This window comes from Oryzias latipes, chromosome 19 (assembly GCF_053564925.1).
Source record: "Oryzias latipes strain Hd-rR chromosome 19, Olatipes_Hd-rR_3.1".
Lineage (NCBI taxonomy): Eukaryota > Metazoa > Chordata > Actinopteri > Beloniformes > Adrianichthyidae > Oryzias > Oryzias latipes.
In genome coordinates this window covers 17,033,388-17,052,154 of record NC_136255.1, presented here as the reverse complement: position 1 = coordinate 17,052,154, position 18,767 = coordinate 17,033,388, and the positions used below count along the sequence as shown (strand labels likewise).

The 18,767-nt window shown below is 37.2% G+C and overlaps 1 protein-coding gene and 1 long non-coding RNA gene across 20 annotated transcripts in view; one reads left to right on the top strand and one right to left on the bottom strand.

Annotated features, from left to right (window-relative positions):
• Positions 1-18,767, bottom strand: part of LOC101155390 (calcium-activated potassium channel subunit alpha-1a) — an 81,385-nt gene that overhangs the window by 36,108 nt on the left and 26,510 nt on the right. For 17 of the 19 annotated variants that reach the window (XM_023949848.2, XM_078937234.1, XM_078937233.1 and 14 more), the window contains exons 3-5: positions 8,790-8,851; positions 4,032-4,125; positions 3,836-3,947 (exon numbers count right to left, since the gene is read on the bottom strand). In XM_023949848.2, coding sequence (XP_023805616.1) covers positions 3,836-3,947; positions 4,032-4,125; positions 8,790-8,851 — 268 coding nt within the window. Of the gene's footprint in view, positions 1-769; positions 1,238-3,835; positions 3,948-4,031; positions 4,126-4,636; positions 4,793-8,789; positions 8,852-18,767 lie in introns of those variants that run through there. The other 2 variants (XM_078937237.1, XM_078937239.1) reach the window with 2 other exon arrangements.
• LOC144987808 (uncharacterized) lies at positions 12,339-18,759 on the top strand. Its single transcript, XR_013651476.1, has 2 exons — positions 12,339-12,433; positions 18,646-18,759. It is a non-coding gene; the product is annotated as an uncharacterized LOC144987808 (long non-coding RNA).

Sequence of the window (18,767 nt, the reverse complement as noted above, 5' to 3'; positions counted from 1 at the left end):
TGTAGAATAAAAGCATTCTCATCATCTCGCCAACATGTCAGTATCTGTTAAATCCCCGGCAATGCAACATCAGTTTATTTGATCGTCATTCCTGCTAAGAAAAAACTTGGAACACAGAAATAATGACAACCCAGATTTGGATGCAGGTGGACACTGAATGAGTGAGTAAACAGTTGTGACGTCAAATCCCAAATTTGTGGGTATTAATGGAAGGAGAAAAACTGATTTTGTTGCCAGGAGTTCAAGGACGACATGAGCATCAAAATCCTCTGTCAGTCTAAGCTTCTCCGTCACACAATCAGAACCTCATTTCTACACGCAGTTGTTTGTTTTTTTGCATCACGTATCGCAGAAAGATTAAATGATCAGTTAAAAGTTATAAAAGGATCTTTTTTTTCGTTTATTTTTCCTTTACAAATCTGCATCCAGTGCAACCTTAGTTGGCTTTAGCAATAGGAAAGACATAAAAACAGTTTGTTTTTCACTGATGGAATGCACCTCCCGCATGATCTGCCGAATCAAATAAAAGACCTAAAAGCTGAACACTCACTGTAAAGTAATATAATAAAATAAATAACCATAATAAAAAACTGCAGATTGGTGTGCCGATCTCATTTTTCATTTTAAATAAGCGCCCGCAAGATGGGGAGCATAATTCACGGCAAAGCCTGAACCGGCTCCAGCTGACACAGAGTCCACAGAGTTCTGGACATGCTAACCTCAAGCTTTAACGAGATTCCCTAAGGTTTCCATATCCTGCAGGTCTTACCCCAGTAAGCGATCACGTGGAAGCATGCTCCCAAGCTAAAGCAGATGCTGTCCTGGTCATCTTTGTCAGTGACTTGCCCGTGGCCCATCCGGACCCTGTAGCCATTCTGGAACAGTTCTCCCGTTGATTTCTTGCGTCTTGTTGGGTTCGAATTTTGTTGTGGATCTGTGACCACCTCAGGCCCCCGGTACACTAACATCTTAGTGGGAATCATTTCTACGACCTATAGTACAGAGTCCAGCTATACGTCCCAAAATCTGCTTCTGTTCTTCACTGCTCTTCATCCACCAAGTGAGACATCACGGAGAAAAAAAAGTATTTCCATCCACGAAAAAAGGACTAAAAACCTAGATGAGCTTTAAGGTATCAGCGCTAACAGGCTGGTGTCAAAAGCAGATCTGTTTGGAAGAAGCGTCATAATTTGAATTAACTCAGACCTTCAACTGCACTCTCGCAGAGATTCGGTGCGTTCGGCGAGCTTACAGCAAACCCCTTTTTTTCCCCATCAGGATATTACAGTGTAAGCTCCTTTAGAATTCATCCAGGGAAAGGAAGAGACCAGTCTGTCAGTCTGTCCATCAGCGGCTCATCACTATCAACACAAACTGCTGCCAACAATCCACATCTCATTCTTTAATCTTGACCAAGAACAGCGTGTATCTTTTTGCACATTGAGCCGAGAGCAGGACCAGTAAATCTGTGCATGGACCAGGGGGGGAAGCTCAGGGAGATTTATGGATTCAACGATTCCTGTTTAATCCTAAAATGAATCACAGCTGATGCAATAACAGTTCTGCAAATAATTTTGCAGATAAACGCGCAACAAGAGTGGTCAAATAAAAAAAATATATCATTAAATTTCATGAGTCAAAGCTGTTTTGCCCTTGATTTAGTGGAGCCGGGAGTTGATGCATTACTATACATTTAGAAATTTTAAGTAAAAGCTCCATTACGTTTGCAACATTATTAACTTCAATGTAATTTTATTTTCAAGGCTTAGTTGCATAAATACTTCAAATGTAAGCATTTTGGATACTGTGATTTAATCTAGTTAAGGATCAATTAGGTATTTTTAAATGTGACTATTTTTAAATCAGTACACTAAATCCTTTATTATTTCAAAATTACAACATTTTTAAAGTTGTCATGCTCTGAATATATCTACTGACATATTCTAGATATATATAGACATGAAATCAACACTATATGTGGTAAAATTCTGTTTATTTGATGTCCAAAAGCTCCCCACATTTAAATTACGGCCCTTATTTCCATTCAGTAATTATAAACATTTACCAAAGGTAGTAAATGCCTTTTCCCTCTCAGAAGTCTTTTTTTTAGAAAGGTGAAAGTAAAATAGCAGATTTCTGTAAAAGCCAAACATGTCTTTAATTAATAAAGACTTTTTTATTTGGTTTTGTGTACTTCCATAACATAATACTGGATCATTCATGCATATTTCTAAACAAATTGTTGCTTGAGTGTGTCATGCATCCACTTAGAACCCTGCACTGCACAATTATGCACGTGGAGAAGCAAACGTTGCTGCTGTTTCTCTGTTAAAATGTTTCCACAGCAGGATGGACAGATTGGCTTAACGCCTCCTGAAATATGGACTGCTTAGCTGATAATGACCTCATCGTCTGTTTGACCTGATTATCCCCCAATAATTAATAAATCTTCTTCTTACTGGCAGACTCTGGCAAAACATCAACACCGTTAGAATCTCTATTTATTAAAAATATACAGCCTTTGTGTTCTCATTTTGACTTTTCTGTGTGGGAAAAAACTGGATTGGAACTGGGCTGGAATTTCAAAATAAAATATTAAATCTTACATATTAGTAATCTCCTTAAGAGAAAAATGTAAAACAACTTTAGGGTAAATAAATGTAAAATTCATTGAGTAAATAGAAATATGAAAAGAAAAATGTCTGTCAAATTTTAGTATATATCACTTAAAATACAAGAAGTTATAGTTTTTATTATGATAAATTCGTAATATTTAATTTCAGATTCAGCTCTGTTTATAATTATGTTTTAAATATTTAAATAGAGCACTAAAATTAACAAGCCTGATATTGCCAACAGAAACCATATAAATGTCATCATGATTATCAAAGCTTGGTTTCATAAGAAAATTGAACAGGATTTCAATAAATCAGTTTTAAAGACTGATCCAATTCTATTAGGAAAGCCAGCAACATAAAAGTGTTGGTGCTAAAAAGTTCAGATTTGAAAATCAGCAATACTCCTAAATCTCCACTAGATGGGAGTAGACACCAGCTGCTTCTCCATTTGTTAGCTTGTTAAACAGAAGAAAAAACAGTGAGTACCTAAACATGTCATTATTGTTCACTATCTGTAAATGATGTGGCTTAAACTACTACAAAGGGAACTGCTTATGAGATGTTCCTGAAGAGATAAGAATGTCCCATTAAGAACTGAAAATCCAGCAAAAAAAAAGAAGAAATTATCCCTTCTAATCCTTTAATTCCTCATAAACCTCTCCAAGTGATGAGCTTCGCACATTTAGCAGATTGACTTCTATTATAGATAAATCCTAAAAAGTTTTTTTTATTTATTTATTTATACACATTTAGGTGTGACAATCTGAACTGGAAAGGTGAGTGTGTGAAAAAAGACATCAAGCAGCATATCTTAAAATAAAAGCTGCACAAACTTTGCATTGCGAGACATTTGATTCTGTAAAACAGCATCATTCAAATAAATACACCTAGTTAAGCTTCCAAACCATCGCCTCGGAAAGTTTCCATATTGTGAGAAAGCAGTTTTTATCTAAATTTGATCCATTTGTTTAAAATTTTACAACCAAGCCAACCCAAACTGTATTTCCTGACAAAACTGATAAACATTTGCATTATAATAAATGTTACATAATGGGTAATATCAACAAGTGTCCTTCATTTTATGCAAAAAAAAATTAAGTAACAAGATAATTATACTGAAGGACTTATCTGTGAGATCCACTAAGCCCACTGGATGGCGCCACAGGCTGTGGGGTTTTAAAAATAAAAGCTTCAAGATTGAAAGCAAACTGCCTTACCAAGCCAACTCCTGTTCAGGTACACTGATACAAACACGGGCGGAACCGTGAAGAAGTCCACCACTGAGTTGACCTCCAGCCAGAACCACAGCTTATCATTGGCAGCAATGAACTGTGAATACGGAAAAAAAAAAATCACACCTTATACAGCAAATCGACACCTGTAGATCCCAGGTGAACCAGAAAGTCTGCTTACACGGAGGCCAAAGTACAGCAGGAAGAAGATGTTGAACGCCATGTCTATCTGCAGCGTGTAATTTGAATAGAAGTGCTTGCAGAATTCAATGGGGCTGTGAGAAAGACACAAAAAAATATGTTTATTTCCACATTCAGAGTTGGAAAAAAAACATAAAATGCTTTACAATATTACAAAAATCGTAAAAGATGCATTGTTCTTCTCCTGAAAATGCATTTTTAAGATTTCCAAAAGAAGAGAAACACAACTATTTCAAAACAGTGCAAACATTTGTATTTTCCATTTCAATGTAGATCTATTTTTCTGATGATAAGGAGCATGCACTGTTGCTGTAGCACACGCAACAACTTGTGGTAATACCTTATTAACCCTTAAATAACTGCAAAACAGTTTGTCCGATGACTGTGATCTGTTCCAAGTGCAATGCTTGATGGGACAAAGAAATGGTGCTGCTTTCCTCTCAGTCTTGCATTACCCATCTTAGAGAGTGATGGAAATGCAGAGCCAAAGCAGTAGTTTAAGGGTTAAATGCATGCAAGGGTTCATGTCTTCTTTCATGAGTTCAGGCAGCCATAGCAAGTGCTAGCAATGTAGTGAAGGCTCACCCTCCAAAAGCTTGTGTGTGGCCCGGAGAATTCAAATAAAGAGACATAATTAACCAGGTAATATGAGAATGTTAGTATAGTGTATGAATATTAATGACCTGGAAGTTAAAAATATCTTCTGGAATTATAACTCACGCCTGAGATGAAAATACACGCCAACAGCACACTCAGGATTTGACAAGACCGTGGAGAAAAACACTAAATCCTTTTAATAAATAGCTGCATTGAAACAAAACAGGATTATTTACGACAGGCACAATGATGGTTAGTGGTGTTAAAAACGGAAGGATGACGTGTTAAACCTGTAAAACAGCCAGACAGTCAAATTCCCCCTAAAGAAAACAAATGTTTCCTTGTTTTAAAGGCCTTTTTTTTTTTTTTTTTTTTAACCAAAACTGTTCATTTTAAGGGTTTTATGGGGTTTTTGCTACAAAAAAAGATTGTTAATCCTTGGAAGTTGTTTTTTCTTTATTTGTCTGATATGGAGAGTAGTCCAAATTGTCCACATTTATGAGGATGTCACAATTATATCCTTCATTTTTACCACAGTGGCTCATATAAAAGGACATTAAGATGAAGACAAACTGGATTTTTTTGTTAGAAAAACATTTTTGTGTACTTTTTTTACCCCCCAAATGTATCTATTTTAGTCTGACTTTGTATTAGTTGATAAATGTTGAGATTTTATCTCTAAATTTCCATCATTTTCTGTAGAGTCTAGGCTGAGGGTGAAGGAGACTTTTTCCGTCAAACTCTGATATTTAGCTTGCTTTAAAACTATTTTCTAAACATAATTTCCTTGTTTGGCTGTTGCACTGTCTCGGTGCAATCTCCTCTTTGCTGGTTAATACCCGTTGGATTATGAAAAATGGCGTTTGTTGTGTAAAAAGTATAAATAGATTTGCTGTGATGAAACAATGTCCTCATGGAATTGGAAACACGAGAGTAAATATTTCAGCTAATCTGCTTCAGCAAACTGGTCTTCTGGTCAATTAAAATGATACTTTTTTTCTCATCAGACTTAAAAAAAAAAAAAAAAAAAAACTTTCTCGGTCAAATTATCTGGCGTTCTTAGTTAAAGTACATCCTGCGAGGAGACACATTTCAAAGCCATAAATATTTCGATGAAATGCTTTTAATTTTTTTATTTTTTTCCATGATATCTTTAAGTCAAATTTTCTTAAGTTGTTTTTAACTTTTTTTTTTTAATTTAATTTATAGGCAAATTATTTATATGATTTTGCCTTACAAAACTAAACACCAGGATGGACTCACCACATACACCAATGTAAGATTCAAGCAAACAATGCAAAGACTCTTCTAAAACGATCTTCCTTTTCCAACTAAGTCATGCAGAGTGCACGCAAAAATATGTTTTTACTCTCAACTGCAGACTATGACGAGATATAAAATGTTATTTCTGTCGTCATAAAACTTCTCTAATTTAAACATTAGTGCTGATGCTACAATTAAACATAAAAACTAGACAAAATTTTATACAGACTTTGCAATGTCTCTTTTAACCCAAATAAACTCTAAAAACTAATATAAATATGTAAAGTTTACAATTATAAACATAATTTTTTTATTACACTATGCTTGAAAAAAAAACAAAAGACAGGTTTTCAATTATTCGGACTCGGAGGATGAATCAAGAGATTTCATGAACATTTCCAAAAATTGCATGGATAAATCTATGGGATCTAAAAAAAAAGATGCTTTGAAGCTAAATAACTGATCTAATAAATACTTTGGTTCTAGCCTTTGAATCAGAACTACGCCTGTAAATAGATCAGGAATTTGGCCGGCCTGCAGAACCTCGTTCTCCTTTCTGTGAGTCCGTGGCTCCGATTAACCCTTGTGCTATCTTAGATGACCCCACCCTTACATTGACGTGTTCTCCCTACCATGACAAAGGTGGATAAAGGTGGAAAGATTTCATGTTATCCATGGACACCAGTGAAGATCACAAATCATTGAAGAAAAAAAGTTCAGCACACTGTCTAGTGGGTCTAGAAGACCCAACTCCCAACGTTAAAGTGCCTAGGATAGCACAAGGGTTACACAGAACAGACCAGCTCGTACATGTGATGTTTCAATTGATCTTCATGACACTGCACGTGATTTATTTAAGGGTTTTCAGCTTTGAACAAATGCTAAGCAAAAAATTAATCTGCTAATGGTGAAAGGTCCCATAAATCCCTTTAACCTGGTATCGGTCAAAATCAGTCAGCACTTGTGCTGCTGGGATTCTGCTTTGATGCAAAAACAGACGAATGCAACACCAGACAGGACATCCTCAAAGGTGAAGATATTACTTTATATATAGATTTTTTTTTTTTTACAAAGTCTACAGAGTGTAAAACAAAATAAATTGGGGGGGGGGAATAAACTACAAAAAAACAATAACAGTTTGTCAAAGTGAAATGTTGACAACAACAGAGCATATAAAAGCATAATCCAAAACAAATATTTGATTTATTAGGCTAGATTGGCTATTTCAGTCTAGTCACAACAGTGACATCTGGTGGCCAACTATAGCTGTAGCAGTTTTTCTAAAGATCTACATTTTCAGCCAAAATCTTCATCACAATGTCATGGAAAAAAATCAGAAAACCATCTACTGGTGCGTCAGTTTAATAAAACCCATATTTACATATGTTCAAAAAAATTAGCTGCTGCCAAATAAAAAAAACCTGAGGTGTTTCCTTAAAAAAAATTAATAGACAAATTCATCCACACTTAATTCAACAAAAAATGAAAAAATATAATAAACTGTAAAGAAAGAAATATTAATTCAGGCTATGGAAGTTCAGTTTAAAAATGCAGAGTTCATTTATTGGGCCACAAAACCAAGACACTTTCTGCTGCATCCTTATTTTAAAAATCAAAATAAACAAAAAGAAAAGGTTTTAATCAACTTAAATCATCATGTAAAAAACAAAAAAATATGAGTTGCTTCCTTTTATATAGTCTAACACTCAGTTTGATTTTAATCTCATCTTTTTCTTGTGTCACTTCTGTCCCATTGAGTCCATCTATCATTTAAAAGCCGACACGACTAATTACAGGAAGGGCTTCATCTGTTCCAGTCTGCTGCCAGCGAACTGTTCCCATGCAGCTCTTTTGTGGAGACAAAGACAGAAAAACCTGGACTCGCCTGGATTATCAGTCAACACTTTTTTTTTAATGAAAGGATGCTGCAGCTTTGTACAGTTTCCAAGGTCTTTGCTGATACCAGACAGAGGTTCAAGGTTATTCTCCATCAGGTGAAAGGCTACAAGCACCGCTTTAGGCTGCTAACAGAAGGCCACAGATGGCTTCAGAATGTAACTCTACCTGTGCTAGTCCACATAATGAAATGAGATCATACCCACAAACCTTGTCAGACCGAAGCCCAACCCCGAGCTGCAGGTTGGTCTTATGAAATAACTAATAACCTGGACGCCTGCCTCTAGGACCTCCAGCCTGATTACAAGAGTTAAAGCCTATTTTCTCCTTTCAGCCTTCACATTGCTCCCAGCGGGGATGGAAGCTTTTATCTTTGTTTATTTTACAGTCATTCTTAATGGCACTTCCTGTCCAAACACCGGGCTGCAGGAACAGAGCACTGTTGCACACGGAGCTCAAACAGGCTTCCGCTTCTTTTGTGGTGATGAGCGATGGCGATTGTTTCAAACTGGGTATACATACCCAGTCCCTTAAAATTCATATTTGTGCATGACAAGAACTAGGGCAGCTCTTTAACTCTGGCAGATTGTCAGAAGACTACAACAGCAAAAAGTATTAATAAAAACATTTAAAAAAAACTACAGACCCGATAAGTCAGAAGTATTTACAGACTTTTTTACAATGAAAAAAACACCAACAGTGGGATTTTGGTGATTCGGATACTTAAATATAATCCAGCCATGATGTTTAATTTAAATTTGATGCTTCTGTCATTAAGACAAAACTTGAGTAACGTCACTGTGAGCTTTTAAGCAAATAACTTTGAGTGCTGACATCTCAAAAACAAATTTCTTTTCTGACTGCATTAATGCAAGTACTTTCTATATTCCCAAGATGCTGGAAAGTGTGCAAGAGGCCTTATAAATTTTCTGCATCAAAATAGGTGGGAAAATTTGATATTAAAAGGAAAGAAAATACTCACTCTGAGGAATCTATGAAGTATATTACAAGGGCTCCAATGCTGAGAGCAAACACAAGCACCACCTAGAATGAAAAAAAAAACAAGTTTAATTATGGTAGTTTCTATTTAGAGGTCTTGGTTTCACAATAAATCCAGCAAAGTTTTTTACTTTTAGAAGTTCCCACCCGTTTTCTCTGATGTCACATGAGTTCCAGTGAATCCACTTAAAAATGTCCAATACTGGAGACGTTACTTGGTAAATACAGCTTAACTGTTAATCCTGCATGTGTAAATTACTAAATACATACAATTCATCTTTCCTAATAATCAGTACAAGTTTTTGTCTGATCCTCCCTTCACATAAAAGGACCAGAGGGTGCTTGTGGTTGAAAATAGCAATTTCTTTTCCAGTGTGGAACTGTAGTAGTTACAGTCTCTAAGAAAGCCTACAAAAATGCTTCTCTTTGGCTAAAAGACAAACAGGTAATCAGGTTTTAAATGCTTGCATTTTTAAGGGTCACATCTGCATAAAGCCTGTTTGCAACCTCACCTAAAAATATACCTGGTCCTTATCTTTTAAAAATAAGACCAATTTGTCGTAACGTTAATTTAGTGGTCATTGTTGTAAATTCCACAGGTCTATTCTACAGAGAGCTGCTCTGACCTAGTTTTCTCTGATGGTGTCAGACAAAGAAGAGGGGATGCAAAGGACGCTTCAGTGACGTCAAATAATGGGTTTTAAATCGCCATACTTATGTGATCTGATTCATATTCTAGAAGTTAGTGCAGCTCTTCTGCAGAGGACTCAAGTAAAAAACATACAAATTATTTGGGTTTGTGCAAAAAAACGCTTTTTTCTTCCTTGATTTAAATATTAAAAAAAACATTTTATTTGTCAGGAAGCTACAATATGTGGGGATGTTTTAAAGGATTTAAAAAATATATTTTGATGAAACATGGTTTATGCCTGCATAGATGCTTTAAAAGAATAAACAAAGAAATTTTGCAGGATACGAACAATTGGATTCCTGAAATCTGTTATTACAGCTGTTTGTACACACTCAATGTACCCTATGGGTATTGTTATTTATGACATTTATCTTTAGGTAACTAAAAACATTTTCACAAAGTAAAAAAAAAAAATCTCTAAATGTAAAATAAAAAAAAGCACAAAAAGCTCTGACTTAGATGTTAGAAATTATATATTGTAAATCAGTATTCTTTCAACATTATTTCTCAAAAACATCTTTATTTGGATGTTCGTTGTGGGCATTTATCCCATTCTAGGGTATTGGATGTGATATTTTCATAAAGTTTTAATGATAAAAAAAGTAAAAGAACTTTTGCCTCAGTTGGTTCATAACGGTTTCAAAGTACATTTGAACAGTTTACTAAAGACTGTGGTCATTTTCACATTTTTCCTTAATTTTAACATTGGCATCTTTAAGACCTTTTCTACTGTAAATGTGAGCGGGGGAAACGTGACAGAATACCTGATGTTTTTCTCCAGGTTTAGAGAAGATGTTGGTGCCTACGTCTTTTACACCTATTATGTCTAAAATTGGAGTCACCATTTTTATTCACAAACAGAAGCCGTTTATTTGGGTTGCATGAATGATTTGATGAATAAATAAAGAAGAAATCAGCTTGTCAGGCAGATTGTCAAAGAAAGAGTGAGCGAGGTGACAGAATGGGGCTTTGCCTTTCAGGAGACGCAATTGAGGAAGGATAACAGCTGAGCCGGAAGCTTCAGGAGTCACAGAGGAGCAGGCTGATAACACAAACCAGGGCACCGTTCCTCCTCTGCCCCTCTGCCTCCTCCTGATGGAGGGAATGTTGATGAGAGCAAAGGGGCTCATGAAGAGGTTTTCAGAGCAGGCTTGGAGGCAGGTTGTGGGGTGATTAAGATGAAGCCCGGGAGTGTTAGCGAACAAAACGGAGTTGCCAGGTGACAGCTCTGACACCGACAAAGCGAGGTCTTTGCTGGTGCTGAAGCCACAGGAAAGTCAGAATAAACTGAAGATACAGAATGGAGAGTTTATGCTGTTTTTGCTGCTCAGACTGCTGTCATGATGGATTAGTCTGAGCAGGGAGGAGGCTGAAAGATTATCAAAATGCTGGAAAGAGGATCAAATCTATGTTATCTAACTAGAGCACACTTAACTAGGCTAAAAAGCAACTAAACCAGAGCATAGATCATATACATTTTTAAATGTTATAAAAGCAGCTGTTTTGCATTCGGGCTGGAAAGAAACACTTTCCTAATCCTATAAATGTTACTTCAATTGTACAGCAGTAACAAAGCACATCAGATCTTCAATGCTTTACTGAAAAAAAAAAAGTGTCCCCATTTTCTTCTTTGAGGTCAGACGTGGAGCAGACGACAGCCCGACCCAGAGAAAGATGAATGGAAAGGTATCTCCGCCACTGGAGAACAAATGTTTTACATTCAGAAATACAGTCCCAGGTTATCTGTGACCCCGCCTGGCTTTCATCTAAATGACACAATGGCCAACTGGAACGAGAAACCAATGGGCATGCATAATGAATACGCTCAGCCTAATTCATTTCCATGATGTGAAATTGTCTTGTCAACCTTCAGCCAGTGATGGCCCCCGTAATGACAAAAAGCACCCACATGCATTTTTAATAAGCTCTTTGAAAGCAGACAGAAAATCTCTTTATGCCTCCAACTGTCCCAGTTCAGAAACTGGAAACAATGTCGGGGCTGGAAATGTTAATGTCACGGGAGGTGGAAGATTCAGCTGCGCCTCAAACAAGGATTCATGACAGGGTTCGTCAATCAGGTGCTGGCAGACGGTGCCGCCATGCATCATTCATCTGAGCGAGCGGATAATGATGCATCACATCTGTATCTCCAACCACCCACCACCAGTTGCTTGCAATGGCTCCGCCCACCGGGGAGCTCAGAGAGCTCAGTCAGGAGTGACGACCGACGCATGCCAACGAAGTCGCACTCGGCCAAATTTGCTCTCAACTCTGTCGGTGCACTCTGCACTCAGTGCCTCATGCAAATGAATGATCGTTCTAACGTCATTATAATTCTCTCTTCTTGACATGTCAAGAATACTCGATTAGCAAAAACACTCAAAAACAATCATGTAATGCAATAACACAATAACATGAGGGGAAAATAAAAACAAAAAAAAACATTTTGAAATTGAATTCTCATTGCAGGAATTTTCCATCACGCTGGAATGGGTCAGAAGGTCGATATCAGTTCACTTTATCAAAAATCTGTACAAATAAATCAGCATTTTTAATATGTTTGAGCCATATTTACCGAAAGTCCTCATCTGCAAAAGCATTATGTTGAAAACGTTTTACAAATTGTACAATTATTGAAGTTTGATGTCAACTCAATGTTGAAATTGGTGTAAGAAAAAAAAATTCATAAAAAATGTTTATTAGAATAATGATGGGAAAACTTTATTTTCTATTGACTTTCTGGAAACACTTGGTGTGTCTACCTGCCTGTTGATCAAACAACAGACCATAATCACTCCAATGCCTGTGTCTATAATGCACAGGGCTGCACCAGGAGGGCCCCAGCATGTCTCAAGCCCTGAGGAATCAGCCTGCAAACATCAAAGAAGTCACTCTTGCTCCTCTCCTCTTCCTGAGGAGTGACTCATCATCAGCTGGTAGGAAAAGCCTGCTGGAGAGACAAAGCTGCACTGCAAACATCCAGGAGTTGATGCGAAAAAAGAAGAGCAAAAGGAGAAAAAACACGTCCTTAGATTTGATTGCATTTATAATTTTTGTCTTAATTTGAAAGTGGGGATGAAACTTAATTAGATTGTAGTGAAATAATAATAGAAGAGAGATCAAAAAAGCATTTTGGATCATTTTGGATCAAATGGAGCAACAGGTTTTAATGCAAACTCATACAGTCTGTTTTCCTCACATTCACTTTGCAATCTTTTAAAAATCTTTTAACAACTATTTAGCATTTTTAATGTGTATAGATGTATAAACAGGATCTGTGCTTTCAAAATTCCTTCATTTATTTGAAGATATTCTGAAATATTGAAACAGATATATCTGCATTTCATTTTATCTTTACTAATTATTGTTGAGTGTTAAATCATTTTGGGGGGAAATAATGACAAAGTCTCTGAACTGGTCTTCATTGTCAAGATTAGAAAGAACCCAACATGCTTCATGTTGACAGATTCACTGTCAAATGCAAAAATGCAAAAAAGCTTTTTCAAGTCAGATAAACAGAGGATCAGAAATAGGAAAGCAAATAAAACCTTAAAAAAACGAATTCATTTTATCCCTTCAGGGGTCACGGGGCTGCCAGAGCCTATCCCAGCCACTGCGAAGGCTAGGGACATCTAGGACAGGTCGCCAGTCTGTCACAGGGCCACAATCACACACCCGCATTCACACCTACGAACAATTTAGAGTAACCAATTAACCTTCCTGAGAAGAAGCCGGAGTCCCCGGAGAAAACCTACGCATGCACGGTGAGAACATGCAAACTCCACACAGAAAGGTCCCCCACTGGTGTTCTGTTTCGGGTCCCCCAGCCGGGACTTGGGCCAGGGGACTTCTTGGTATGAGGCAAGAGTGCCATCCACCACGCCACCGTGCAGCTCTCTTCATCCCATAACATAAGTAAACAATTTAATCAATATAAGCTGTCTACCCCAGGATGAATCCCTTTTCCTGCATCGCCGAAAGCTGAGGATGCATGCCAAATCTGTCCGGTCCATGAACCAGTGACAATCATGGGAGCACAAATTTCTGACCTACTATTCCTTACGGTCGACACTTCCATAATATTTTTGCCTGCAACGTGGATTTGCTTCCCAAACTAGAATCACCTCAGGACTGCCCAACTCAATCCCAGCTGGCCCTTCTGTCACACCTTAGCTGCCAAATTCGTCATTTAGGCAGAATTTTAAGGGTAGTTCTGCATCTCCTCTTCAGATTTATATTAGAAAAAAAAATTCAGCTTTTCTCACAAACTAAAATTATATTAATCTCTTCCAAATTACTTTACACCAATTTACTCCCCTTAAAAATGTCTGTTCCAAAATCTTGTTTTAGCGTCTCCTTTAACTACTCATAGAGGTTACCCTTCATCTGGGAAGAGTCAATTAGCATGTTCAGGACAACAACCCTGAAGAGGATTGACTGCAACCTTGACCAACACGCAGGATGAATGAATATCTGAGACACTCACAGCCTCATTACTGCTGAGCTTCTGCTCCTTCACAGCTGGCAGAACCACAAATCTTATTCCATCTTTGTCATTTCAAGCTGGTAATCTTTTGTTTCTAAATCTAAAAAAAAAAAAAAAAAAAAATTTAAGATAGAGTCTATGATTGAAAAATTATCAATGTTTTTAACTAAAAATGAAAAATGTGATTCTATATTTTCAGGAAACCAGCTTTTAGAAAAGGTATCAGATCGATTCTTTTAGAGACAGTTGTTCCCATCCTGAGTTGAGGCCTGAATTCACTGACTGTGTCTGCGTACAAAGGAACTTGAGGTGATGGGCAAAAACCCAGCACGAATTCTAACAAGGATTTTAAAGAAGAATCCTAAAATCTGACACCTTCTCCAAATGAGCCCTCGGAGAGAAGCGGGAGGTGTTCTCCTTTTTCATTTGGAAAAAAATAGGGCGGTAATGGCCTCCTCAGTGGAAAAATTGCTCTTTTGTTTAAATTTATCTCATGTAAACTCACAGAGAAAATACAAATTAAACCAGACCTTTTCAAATAAGTTACAAAAGGTTTGTATTTTACTTAAGACATAAAACTTGTGTTTCTCCTGTTTTACTTAATTATTTGTCATGATTTGAACTTGTCTTGTTTTTGGTCCTTGTTCTGTCTTGTTTCTGTTTCCTGTTTTATTTTGAAAGTCTCCTGTCTTGTCTGTTTTCTTGAGTTTTACTTCCTTTGGTCCCCATCAGCCCTGATCGTGTCCACCTGTGTCTTGTCTGCCCTGTCTGTATTTAAGTCTTGTCTCTGCCTTCCTCCTGTGTTGGTCCATTAGTATTCCTGCTCTGGTGTTCATGTCTTGTCATGCCATGTACCTTGTCCTTTGTTTCATGCCACGTCACGTCACAGTGAGTTTTTGGTTTTGTCATCCTGCTCGGCAGCGTTTTTTGTTATAATTAAACCCCTTGCCCTTGAACCACGTGCCCCTGCCTCTGCATTCTGGGTCCTACCGGCTCTCGAGCCCCCCTGCACCGTGACATTATTAATATTTAGAAAGTTATTTCAAATGCTTTGTTTTGTGACGCTGATGTTAGAGGGGCAAAAAGTGCCATAATTTCACAAACATCTATTCTACGCAATAATCTTCAATAATTTAATATGGTTAGCCTTTTTTAAGCTCAAAGCGTCAAAATTTTATAAATACCTATGCCCCGAAAAAATGTAATTCTTTGTTCAAACTTCTACAAACATTGCATTACTAGGTTAAAATTAAATAAAATGTCAATATTTTCAGCCTATTTATATGAAAATTCAAGAAAAATGCTATTATGTCAATACAATTTTCCTTTTCTCTAGTTTCTGTACTTGTTGTATCATAAAATCATTTTCACTGGAAGAGGTTCTTAGTATGACCATTTGCTCCATCCACTTACTTTGATTAGTGATTTTAAACATTTTTGTCATATATTTTAAGAATTTTATTTTATCAACAACTAATTAGATTGATTATGCAATGTTAAGTGTTAAAATTCTGATAAACTGAGATCTTTTTTTTTTTTTTTTTTTACAGGATCTGTTGAATTTACACACAATCCTCTGGCAAAACCTCCAAATAACTTGCAACCTTTGTTACGTAAATAATTATGTTCTGAATTTCAGAATCTCTAAAGGACACAAAACAGGAACATCTGTTTGGCCGTAACAATAAATATCTATAAATTAATGAACACAGGTTTAGTGTTTGTTTCTTCTGAGCTGATACGCCACAGTCGTCTTTGAACAGAGGCTCTAGCTGCTTTTATGATGATTTAGTGCAGATGACTTGCACAAGTTACGGAGGGGAGTGACGTGTTTCCTAGCAACAGCAAGACAACTGCAGCGGTGGAAAATCCCCTGCGAAACTGCGAGCACTCTTAAGGGGGTAGAAGCTTAAGCAGAGCTTCTTTGCTTTAAAGTTTGCTGTTTAAACATTCAGAACTGTTGCTTTTTGCGCGTGAAGAAGAGGAAGCGTTTTGTTGTTTGGGTTTCTCAGGTGTGTTTTGCAGTTTTTATATCGATTCAACTTCAAGACTAAGTAAAATCTGGCTTTGCTGCTAACATCTATGGAAGACATGCACTTAGTTCTGTATTGTGAGCCTTATCCTTGATCCAACTTTGCTGAACATGAGGAAAAGCAACAATCTAATCACATGACAGGCAGCCGTCTCTGAACACAGCAGCAGAAGAACCGTTCAGGCAATCCCACAGCGGCTGTGAGTGTGTGGGGGAAAATGCAGCTGTGCCGTGTCATTCTGGTCATGAAGAGCTGCTGTGAGAGCCCACTGACTCATGAATGAGGTGATGCTTAAAAATGGAGACGTGGACAGTGGTTAATGCGCCAGCATCAGTGGCTCTATCAAAATGATTTATCAGGAATGCACAAGGATGTTCACCACACGGCACAGAATGATGGGAACCTGAGTTTGTGGTCAACTTCAGCTCAAGGGAGAAAAATAACAATAAGATTAAGATAAAAAGCAGCAAAAATGTATATATTTTTCTTTACCTACCACAATCTGCATTTTAGGCATTATAGTAAAAGTAGCAATTAATAAAGTGGAAGCAAACCATACACCAAAACAGAACAATTAGTCTGTACTAAAAGTGAGGCAATGTACTTGAAGTTGACTTTTTATACTTTTTTACCATCTATATTGTAAACTTAAAATGTTCTGAAAAGTTATTCAGTTAGTACACTTTCTACACTAAATGTATACTTGTATAGTCACAGTCCCGTTCACCCACTGATGAACACTGGTGCCAAGCAAGGCGGGAGTTGAGCCCTGTGATTTTCCGATCGGATGTCGACCACCCTACCGCCACTGCACCACAGCCGCCCCTACACTATTGGTAAATACTTTATACAATACTTAATGAAAAAATCATCATGAACATAAAGTGAATGCACACAAAACACAAAAGGAAGAGAAAGATTCTTTGAAAAAAAGACAATTACTTAATTAGATTTAGCTCCATCAATAAGTGTCAATATAAACGTATAGTTAGGTAATATAGTGAAGCTTTACAACAGTTATACAGACCAAAACAAAGCAGATTGATGCAGGGGGTCACAGATAGGCTCTGTTCTAAGGGGGGGGGTCATCTAAGATAGCACAAGGGTTAAATGTGCTAAAACTTGCAGCTTGAAATATTGAATAAATGAAATAAATCCCTTTATGCATTTAACCAATCAGAAGGACCCGTTTACGTTGTTGATCAATCAGATGAGCTTTTTTATGTTTGATGTTTGCCTCCTATGTCGACAAGAATCATTTTGAGGATAATTTTTATACTGTTGCTTTGAAATGTAAATTATGTTTTTGGTTGGTTTGATATTTGTTTATATACCGCAAATTATATCATTATCGCAATATTAATCACCAATATCGCATATCGCGACTTTTCCTCATATCGTGCACCCCTAATGGCCACCATTATTAGTCGAAATCATGGCGGAAGTAGGTGAGTATCCTGCAACGGCTTTCTAAGTGTTATAAATAAAACATATAAAATATCCATTCGGAAAAAGAGGAAATGTGCTGTACATTTTAAGGCGAAATTGAAGGTTAAAGCTTCACATTTTTAGGTGTAATCCTTGAAAGCAATCTGACCTGGGACAATAGCATCACCTCAGCGGCTGGGAGTGACCAGAGGCATCTCTTTGATCTGAGAAAACTGAGGGAAGCTCATATTTCCTCTAAATTAATGGTAAATTTCTACTTCTCTCCCACTGAAAGATAACTTGACCTACTAGTGTTGCTTTCCAGTGGCACTCAAACTAAACAACATGCATGAAGTTATTGATAAAAACAGCAGGAAGAACCACCGGGTGCACACTCCCAGAGATCTCATCTTTTTTCACCGGAGAAACATCCTGTAACACTTCCACAAAATCTGCTTTTTATCAGCCATCCAGAGGGGTACAGGTTCATCCGAAAAGACACCTTCAATAAAATGGGTTCTGGACTCTGAATGATTCCACACAACAGCAGACTGAGCCTCACAGCTTCCATTTTTTACCATACAGGAGTTGAAGATAATTCTATGGTTTTTTGCACAATGACAGTAAAATACTTACATTTGAATTTGAATTAAACTCAATTGCTATGGCAAAGAATAAAATGAGAAAAATAATAAAAGTTTGGAAAAAATGACCGAAATCTGATTCCTGGTAGGTTGATCTTGTTAAATGATCTTGCTAGTTCATAATTAATTGTAGTTTTCAGCCAAAAGATAAAGTTTAAAACGTAATTTCTGATGAGCTTGTTGTAAACGCTGGTATTTTAGACTACAGCCAAAAGTACACTTATTTGAAACTCTCATTCAACAGAAATTGCACAGTTTAACTATACTGGGAATCCCTGGAAACCCTCACAGACTCAGTGGGTGTCTGGAGAGGCCGAATGTAACAGTCAGACTTGTGTTGCATCATTTCAAAAACCTTTCCCAGGGAAACACATTTTACAGACAGTCTCTGGACCAAAGTTTTATCATCCTCTGAGTGTGTGTGTGTGTGTGTGTGTGGGTGTGTGTGTGTGGGTGTGTGTGTGAGTTTCACCTTCCCGGGTAAAAAGCGACAGCTTTAAAGGATTTCTCACTCATCCATTCAATAAAAGCCGATTACTTCTTTGTCTTCCATGCAGGGGCTTCTACATCATCAGGGATCACCACCTGCATTATTCCCGGATACACCCGCCATACAGCAATCTCATCAAAACCGTAATGCATCCCTTTTAAATGAAAACTGACAGGAAAACTATCAATT